The 10031-nt window shown below is 40.2% G+C and overlaps 1 protein-coding gene across 1 annotated transcript; it reads right to left on the bottom strand.

Annotated features, from left to right (window-relative positions):
* Positions 1–484: 484 nt before the first annotated feature.
* On the bottom strand, positions 485–9814 carry DYNLRB2 (dynein light chain roadblock-type 2). The gene is made up of 4 exons (XM_059046063.2): positions 9716–9814; positions 7404–7479; positions 1571–1738; positions 485–733 (listed from the first exon to the last, which is right to left on the bottom strand). Exons 1-4 carry the CDS (start codon positions 9716–9718, stop codon positions 690–692), a joined length of 291 nt encoding a protein of 96 aa, XP_058902046.1. The 5' UTR covers positions 9719–9814; the 3' UTR covers positions 485–689.
* Positions 9815–10031: the final 217 nt, after the last annotated feature.

Here is a 10031-nt window from a genome sequence, read left to right as displayed (position 1 = left end):
ATTCTATATGGGTCGTGGAAATCTGTTATATTTGTTCTATCATTTTCATTATTTTCAGAATGTTTGAAATATCTACTGAAATAAATAACCCCCTCCGGAGTTCTCTAGGCAGCTTTTGACGTGTGCATCCTACCTCAGGACTTGCTCCTGGTCCCCTCAGGCTGGTGTGATGGAAGGTCAGGCCTGAGGAGTTTCGCAGCGGGCAGTGCTGACCCAGCTGAGAACTGCGCTCTTGACTTCTCACCGCCCTCGTTTAAGCTGGGAAAGCACCTATAGCTCCTTGAGGGCTGGGACGCCCTGCTTCCCTTCTAGCCCCACTCTGGTCCACTGAAACTCCCTGGCATGTCAGTGAAATGGGCAGAATCACACTTCTATTCTAATTCTTGGTGGCCATTACTTCTAGACGAAAAGAACTGTCTCAAGGAAGGCTGTCTTCTCACTAGAATTCTTTGGTTTTGTGTATCGTAAAACAATGAGTCATACATACCAGAATTTATTTATTATATAGCTAAATCACAAATTTACAGTACATTCGAAATGGACTAAATGAGACATGTAGAAGAGTTTAAATGTAAAAATAGAGAGGAATGTCCAAAAGATCATTTAGATTGGATTATAATTTTAGGAATCTTTAAAGAGTGAAGTGTTTTCAGCCTGGAGTCCCAGGACAGAACTTGGCCATTGCAGGTCTATTCACATGGATTCTGAATGACAATCAGAAGATATTCCTTATCTGTGGAGAGATATGGACAAAGTTAATCCACCCTAAACATTAATTTAATAAATGAATACTTCAGCTAATCTGCTTTTCTCTTCAACACATCACTTGGACCTTGTGTAGACCAGTGGGCTCCCAGCCTGGCTGCATGTCAGAATCACCTGCTGAGCTCTCAGAAAATACCATTACCTGGGGCCAAGCCCCAGAGGTTCTATCTTTATTGGTCTGGAGTGGAGTCCCAGGTATCAGTGATTTTTTTTTAAGCTCTCTAAGTGATTCTAATGTGCAGCTTGGGTGAGAACACAGGTGTAGGGAAAGCTTTATTTAGTTTGGGGGTAACTCTGATTTTACAGTTGTACTACAGCGAAGTTTGTTCTAGACTAGATTTAGGAACATGAGTCCTGTTTTACACTGACATCCATTAAAACTGTGAATGTACCTCCTTCAAGGAAAGAAGTATTTCTGTGGCTGCTGTCTTTTGATAGCCCCAGTGAATGTGCTCTACTCCAGGGAAGGTTTAAGACCCTACAGACCTTTGATCTGCCCTCTACGTTATCCCCTGGACAGGAGACATTTCTCCCACTCTTCAGAAAGTCTGTGTGCTTAGTTCACATAACAGGAAAACTACACCTCCTAAATGTTTTGATTACTAACAACAAAAACAAATGGGCAAAATTCAACGTCTTTACTAATTTCACGGAATTTTCACATTCAGACTTCTTCATTTTGTAATTGAAGAGCATTATGTGTCATATTGCATGTTAAAATCCACACTCCCCATTCTTTGAGACAAAGCTTTTATCCAGTAAAGTAGAAAGATGCCTTAAATAATGAAAAGAAATGCCAAATTACCTGGAGCTACCATGATTTCATGTTTCTTTGATCTGATCCTAAGAAAAGTTAGGTCGTTCTGAGGATCAATGTCACGGACTGTGCTCTTGGCTTTCATGGTCAGCTGTTGAAGGAGACCTGCATATTGAACTGTTGTAGAGTTGTCCAAGGTCGTTCGGATGGGAATGCCTGGTACGAGATTTAATTTGGGGTTAAACATTTTTTGTTTTGATTATAAAAGTAATATGTGCATCATAGAAATACTGGAAAATACTGTAATTGTAAAAAGGAAGAAAAAGTGATGGCTCGTATTACTGAAAGGTAATAATTTTATTTCCTTCCAATCGTTTTGCCATGATGTGGATTTTAAAATTTAGTTGCATCAAACTATAATTACATATTTGACTGTTTTTTTTTTCTTCATTTAAATTATAGCATACAAGCTGTCCTTGTTGATGATGCCATCAACATTATTTTATTTTATTTTATTTTATTTTTTGCGGTACGCGGGTCTCTCACTGCTGTGGCCTCTCCCGTTGCGGAGCACAGGCCCCAGATGCGCAGGCCCAGCGGCCATGGCTCACGGGCCCAGCCGCTCCGCGGCATGTGGGATCTGCCCGGACCGGGGCACAAACCCGTGTACCCTGCATTGGCAGGCGGACTCTCAACCTCTGCGCCACCAGGGAACCCCCATCAACATTATTTTTAATGGCTGTAGACTTTACTATTTTTTTGGATATTTCATAATATAATCAACCCCCTACTGTTGGATTGTTAGGTAGTGTGTTTTTGTTTTTGTAGCTAATGGTGATGAACGTTTTTGGACACAAGTCTTCTGGAAGTTGTTAATTGATTATTTCAGTACTAAGTTAACATATTACTATACGAAATGCATTCCCCTAAGCATCCTGTGTACGGTGAGTCCACTGTGAAATGCTTGGTCTGTGACATGGTGCTAGTTTCTCCCCTGAGGCCAGAAATAGAAAGGGGATATCACTGCACATGCTAGAGGGTATATCAAAAGGGATTTTCAAAATTTCTCTGTAACTTCCTCATACGGTATTTTGTAAACCTTAATTTTTATGCTAGAAAATACAGCAACAAAGACTCTGCAGTTCGGCTGGGCATTCCCTGGTTTGCACTCACTCTTGGTTTAAGCATGATTAAGTTTGGCTACTTGTGTGTTCTGTTGTTTCATTATATGAGTTTAAAACAGAAGCTATTAATTTAACTGGAAAAATCTAGCCAGACGAATATGCAAGTATAATTCAATTCAGTTCATATCAGTCCAGCTCCACTCAGGTCACTCAGTGCTTATTATGGAACAGGTGCTGTGCTAGGTATTCTCCATATACTATGTCTAATCAGAACCGGCCTTCATATTATTTTGAAAACCACCAGATCAACCAGGGAATTCCAGGGATTTGATTTGCAAACGTGCCTTTCGTTTAGAGAGACATATGAAGGTGAATTTGGGATCACTGTCAAGTTCCTCAGGAACCTGAATTAAGGCCAATCAATAAAAAAGGCTGACGTGGCTCTCTTGGGGTTTCCCTCAGAGAATGTAGCTCCAGAAACTGGTAAACAAGATGAGCGCTTCTAACTTGGGATTTTACCTGTTTTTCATGAAACTCTTTGAGAGCCTCAACTCTGACTTTGGAACCGACTAATTTCTTTTTAAGAAAACCATTCTCTCCAGAGTAGGTCTTGCCAAAGAAGGCAACGACAATATTTACAGGAAAACCTATTTAAGTAAGGTTTTATAGAAAACTTGTTAATCTTTGTATTATTGTTTCTTGGCCACTTTTTCTCCAGAAGTCAGTTCTGTCTTTCACAACTGATGAACCATCACAAGGCATGTGTCTTTAACAAGCAGGAAACTGAAGTATAGCAAGCACTCAACCTTTCAAGGGCACTTTTTGACCAAACAGTTTTATTTTGCATCATGAAGAGCAACTACCTACAAAGTCTGCATTGCTCAGTGTCAAAAAAGAAATACAACCAGAATAAATTATTTAAACTGTAGATGACAGGATTATGAATCAGATACTCAGGCCTACTTAGTCAGTCTATTCATGATCTAAGTCAATAAATAGTAAGTGCACACCGTGGAAACTCTTGGAGTTTTTCATATCCACTGTAGACCCTTGGAAATAAAAATCAATCAACAAATATTTATTGAGTTCTTGCTTGAGACTATGTGAGGTAATTAAAACATAATTTATTAGCAAGTAATTTTAGCACATGGTATAAAATTCACCCACTTCCCCTTCTGAGAGGTAACCACTGTTCTCAGGTTCTTTGGTGTCCTTGCAGAGATATTCTAAGTCTATTCCAGTATGTTTGTGTTTGTATTCTTTAACTGTATCATCTTCTATTCTGTACCTTAACTTTTTTCATGTAATACACTGGGAAGTTGTTGCATTCAGTCCGCGTCAGGCTAGGTCTTTCACGTCAATGTCTGTGTAATGTGACTGTTGAATGGATGCTTTGTAATGCATGTAACTAATATATCTTCCTGACAGGCATTTGAGCTGTTCCCAATTTTTGACTTCTATAAACAAGGCTACAGAATATGTCTGTGTGCATGCCATTTCACATTTGTATATATGTGTAGGATAAATTCCTAAAATGTAGCTTCTAGAACAAAGAGTACATTCCTGAACTTATGACACTCCTTTAAAATATGACTCTTCACGATGCCAGTAAGCTGGTATTCTTCAACTGTACATTTGGTTGATAGATTATATTTCAGAAATAAAAGGAATTGGCTGGATGGCTGATAAAACCTAAGGAAACTCAAATGATGGATTGTTAGAAATGTCAAGAATATTTAAAATTAAGAGTCTGCAGAAATCAGGCTTATATACATAAGAATATATGACAGATAGGACTGTCTGGGAAACAAATATACATGTTCACCAGTATCTAGTTCTGTGATCAACAGTGCAATACTGTAAACAATGAATTATTTTGTAAATGGGAAACCAATGTTAACAAAAACCTATACTCCTCAGCATTGGGCTAAATTGATAAGTCCACTTTATTGTCATGAATAAGAAGTCTATGTTTCAATAATAGTGAAACCAAAGGACACTATTTAACATGGCAGAGGATGAGATCTAAATGGATAAACGTGGTAGAAGGCCTACCTAGCCACAGTTAAAACCTAAAAATTTGTTAAAATGATTTGCCTAGAATTAGTGGACTAAAACCAATGGTACAGAACAAGAACACATAAACACCAGCTTAGTTAAATATTTTCAGTGTTAAATTTCATGGGACTTCTGAAAGCTGCAGAGCCGGGCTGTAATAAATGGCACTTTCATCTAAAATTGAGTAGGCTGTTGAGATGGAGTCTTTCATTTCATTCCGGTCACACAACTTATACCATATGCTGTTAGTAAACATCCTTGTCATATCCTCTGGTTGTTAATAATCTGACCAGAAAAATAAGCCCCTCATTTATATTTTTGGGAAGAAGGTTAATTTGGCTTTCAGAAAAGTGCCCTGAATCCTAACACAACCTTATCCTAGTAGAGGTTAATTAGAAGTTAATGGGTATTGGAACTAGTATTTTGTTGCCTTTGGATGAGAAAAGTGGTAATTGAGAGACCTCGGGAAAATAAAAGTCATTTTTAATTCTACCACTCAGAGGTAATCACTGTAACATAGCCCTGCCTTTTCTTCCATATTTCAGTGTGTATGTCTGCCTGGCCATATTTAGGATTAGAAGATGCTGGCTACTGCTTCGTTTCCTGCTTTTTTTTCATCTGTTATTGTGAGTAGTTTTTCATGACTCTAAATATTCTTCAACATTTTAAGTAGAGTAATGGTTCACTGAGTAAATATTACATAATAAATTTAAAAATTTCCCTACTGTTGGGATTTATGTACTTGTCTGTTTATTTATTGCTATTATATATGATGCCTCCGTAATATCCTTTGCACCTAAATCTTTTCTTCATCACTTCTTAGACAAATTTCTAGGAGGGGAATTACAGATCATAAGGTATGGATATTTTTCAGACATTTGATGCATATTGCCAGGATTATGTACTTTAGACTAACTCTTCCAAAGTAACACATGAGATACATTGTCCAGGGTGTCAGAGGTGAATGCATCTGGACTGGGTTGAATAGTATCCCCTCCAAAATTCAAGGCCACCCTAAACCTCAGAATGTGACATTATTTGGAAATAGAGTCTTTGAAGATGTAATTAGTTAAAATGAGGTCATACTGGATCAGTGTGGGACCTAATCCAACGACGGGTCCTTATAAGAAAAGAAAACAGAGCACAGAGAGGAGAACATACACGACGATGGAGGCAGAGACTGGAGTGACGCACCTACAGACCAGACAACAGCGAGGATCGCTGGAAATCACCAGAAGCTGCGAAGAGGCAAGGAAGGATCCTCCCGTGGAGCCTCTGAAGAGAGCCTGGACCCACTGACACTTTGATTTCAATTTCTAGCCTTCCAGAACTGAGAGAAAATAAATGTCTAATCTTTTTTAAGCCACTAAGTGTGTGGCGCTTTGTTCTGGCAGCCAAAGAAAACAAATAAAGCACCTCTGTGAAGTCCCGCAAATAACCCATCTTAGGGGGTGTGGCAGAGTTTATGCAAATGCCTGAAACTAAAATCAGTTCAACCAGAACCATGGACTTAAGCTGGACCGCTTCCTGGAAATGTGAGGCATAGCTCTTGACTTTCCTGTAGGCTGATGTTAAATCCTTTCCCTCCTGATTACTCAAGCTGGGTGAATTTATTATATTCATTTGACACTGAGTTTATTAAAATTTTATTTTATTATTTTGTAAAACAATCAAATGTTTTATCTTTACAAATAAATTAAAACTTCCCACATTCACAGAACTATTTAATTACAATTCTGTTAAGTGTTAGGTATTGTGCCAGGCACTTGACAATGATTGTTTCACTTAATTGTCACAGTCACCAGTAAAGTAGGTTATTTTGCATTTTTAATGATAAGGGATTGAAGTTTAGAGTTTAAACAGACTTTCAGTGGGTAGTTGCTCACTAAATATTTATTGATGGATTTGCTCCAGAATAATGATTAGCTATGAGAGTCTGTTGCCAAGCACTGAGTTGGCAGGCAATGTACCAAATCCATGGTTGTACCACGGACTGTGTCAAGTGGCTACTCTTTCAACTAGTGCTCTGGGGTTTGTGGCACCTCTTGCCCTTGCAAATGCCTGAATCAGCAATGAAGCCAGCAGAAGCCTTTAAGCAGAAGCTGCCACCATAGCTGAGCATGGAACAGTATGCCAGAGAAAAGGCTTTGGGATTGTTAATAGGCAAGTCTCTGATATAAGTCTACAGATTTCATAGGTGGAAACGTATTGGCCCTTCTTAAACTATAACCACAAAGACTATACTATAAATTACATTAAAATTAATTCTCAAAGATTTCATTAACTATGGTAAAGGAACAATTTCTTTTAAAAATGAAGATTGAAACTCTGTACGCTTTACAATGTTAAAACGAAAGCAAACTGCCAACAATGGTATTCTATCTTCAATATAATAGTTTTATTGATACTCCTGAAATGTTAGAAGAGAGTTACCAAAGCTTTAAAAGTTAGACAATGTGCAGCATCTCTTAGGAATATATAGGCGTTTTTATGCATGTCTTTTTAATATTTATCTCCCTACCTCTTAGCAGAGTTCTTGGCATGTAATTAATAGATGTATGATGAGTAAATGCTCTAGCTAAAATATACAAGATATACTTTTGATTTAAAATTCCAAGATGTTTGCCTAAGGCTTCACACAACAAGCAGGCTCTTGGTCAGCTTCAGCCTGTCAGGAAGGCAGCCTGTGAGGTATTTACCTTCTGCATTTACAACCATCGTTCCTATAACCCCTTTATGGCTCTGGACCCTCTTTAGGGTTTCCTCCACCTCTGCCTGGAAGAGATCAGGAAGAAAATTAGCCAAAGAGTCTTTGTGGTGACCCCAGTCTTAATTAGAGTAATGTTTTGAAAGACCCCTATTCTCCAATCTCCTTAAACTAAGATTTAGAAGCTCAGATTTTGGGAAGAGAGCTTTGAAATTGTCAGCTCCCATATGCAAGCATGTGTAAGACCCTCTACATACAAACCTGACAAATACCTTGGCTTGAACTCTTGTTGAGACAGAAAGCTTCTTGCCTCACAAGAGCTCACTCCATTTTTATCTGTCTCTATTTACTGGAAAAGTATCCTATGTTGTTGAACAGAAATCTGCTCCTGGTCATCTTTCATTCATTGATCTTTCTGTATTCAAGTGAAAAATCCCTTTTCTACATTATAGATTTAAAAACTATTTATAGAGCTATATCACTGCCTCCTTCTGTCTAAAAGCATCACTTAATGAGAAATCATATTCTCAGTCCTAAATGCCACCTAATTGGGAGTCCAGATGGTTAAATTCAAAGTATTCTGTAAAAACAGTGTATTCCAGGATTCTATTGGTAACCACAGCCTGGATCTCAGTGCAAGCTGAACGTTCAGTCATGAATGATTATGTTGGAATCCCACTACTGGGCTTTAAACTCAGCTTTCTGAATCACATGCATAGACTATATATGTTGTACCAGTTTCTCTCCTTCTACAAATGCTAAAATCAAAATAATTTTTTTCAGCCTGCATATTTTCCATAACTGAGTAATCACTGGTTATTCTGAATTCAAACAGTATTCTGCAGAGTCTCTTGATGAGCATTTATGATATATTTTTCTTTCCAGCATTGTACAGGTGAACATTATGTTGCTTTAGTCAGAAGACAGTTTTCTTTTGCCCCTAATGTGGGCAGGAGCACTTATTTCCTCCTTCCACCACTATAGCAGGTGTTTTCTAAATTTCAGGCATTCATGTATTAGATTTATAATTTTTGCCATTATGAATACCATCTATTTTATTTACCCAGCACATTCTTAAAATTATTTCACTGCTAAAAGCTTAAATAAATGCATTTTAAAAGGAAATTATACATCAGTACCACAAATGTAAATCTGGCATCATTGTCATAGGCAGAAATAACCATAAAAAGAAACAAAACAAAGAGAGAGCATATTATTAAATTTTACCCCAATGAAAGCTCTGAGCCTGAGGTCTGCCCTTCAGGTGTAAAATCAAAATTACCAAAGGATAGTGGTATTAACGACCTAACAGTCCCAGAAACTCTGTCCTGGATATAGTCTAAAGGCTGAAAAAAAAAAGAGGAATAACTTTCTCTGATGTGACTCACTGTGGTTTTTGGTTCTCTGAGCCATCTTAAGTAGCAACTAATGTCTGCATCTCACGTTGGCAAACACTGAACTTAAAGCATAATAGCTGTACAGGGATCAATGACTTAACTACATTTTTTTTGCCATCTAGACAACGACCACAGCTCCTTACAACCGCTGCCCTCGTTTTATCTTTTTCAGTTTTACTTCTCCCCCAAACGCCTCTCGCTGGTCTTCCTTTCCTTTCCCTCTCTTTTCCCAGGTGTTTTCTCCTTTGGTGATTTTGGAGCCCCCCCACCCCCCCAATACAGTCTCTTAGTTCCCATCGCCAATTCTCTTTTCATTCCTTTCTTTAAAAGAAACTCTTTGCTTTCACTTTGTTCTTTTTCAAACTTTCCTGTCTCCATTTTCCTTTTCTTCTCCTCCCCCTCCCATTCCTGCTGCCTCTTTATTTTCCTTTCTTCTCTCTCAATAACTCCTCCTTCTCCCCTCTCTCCATTTCCTTGTGCTCGTCGTCCCCTCTCTTTCTTCCCTCTCAGGGTGATTTTTCTCCTCTCCCTCGCGCCGCTCCGCTTTTCAAACTTTCCTCGCCGTCGATTTCTCATTCCCCTCACGATCTTTCATCCCCTCCGTATCTCCCTTCTCTTTCTCGATATCCTCTCTCCACAAGTATCACCCCTCAGAAGCCACCCCCCCCCCCCGATATCTATGCCCCAAGATAGCTTTCCCCATCTAGACATCTTCTTCCCTCCCTCCACGGTCGCCCTCTGGTCCCTCCAGGGTCTCCGTGTCACTCCTCCAAGAAGCTTCTGGAGCCCCCAGCCTTCGCCCCGGGCCCGGCCGGGCCTGGGTCGGCCCCGGGAGCCGGACAGCGAAGGTCCCCTGCCGGTCGCCGCCCTTGGAGCGGCGGGTCGCGGACAGAGACCCCGGATTTACCATCGCGCGGGCGGCGAGACTCTGAGCTCAGTCCAGTGCCACCGCTGCCCGGGATGTCAGCAACGCTGCTAGCCGTTGCTACGAGACAGGAGAGGAAGTGACCTCCCGGAAGCGTGGGTGCCCGCGCCTGCGTGCGCGGAGTCGGGCGCCTCCGGGCAGGCTCTTCCGCCCCGAAGTGGCTTGACGCCTCCCGGCCGCCGTAGGCGGTGGCGACTGTGCCTCCGAGCGCTCACCTGAGGCGCGCCCGGCTCGCGGGCAGCTGGGCATGAGGAGAGCTGAGGGGCTTAGGCCAGGCTCCAGGTCATTCGTTCGTCCT

This window comes from Kogia breviceps, chromosome 18 (assembly GCF_026419965.1).
Source record: "Kogia breviceps isolate mKogBre1 chromosome 18, mKogBre1 haplotype 1, whole genome shotgun sequence".
NCBI lineage: Eukaryota > Metazoa > Chordata > Mammalia > Artiodactyla > Physeteridae > Kogia > Kogia breviceps.
The sequence above is the reverse complement of the archived record's forward strand: the minus strand, read 5'-3'. Positions and strand labels throughout refer to the sequence as shown.

Bases quoted from the DNA above. Each gene is read 5' to 3' on its own strand.
- DYNLRB2 (XM_059046063.2), bottom strand. The intron at 1,739-7,403 runs GTAAATACCTCA...ATCTCGTACCAG, and splicing joins GATGGTTGTAAATGCAGAAG to GCATTCCCATCCGAACGACC. The intron at 734-1,570 runs GTAATTTGGCAT...ATCTCTCCACAG, and splicing joins TGAAATCATGGTAGCTCCAG to ATAAGGAATATCTTCTGATT.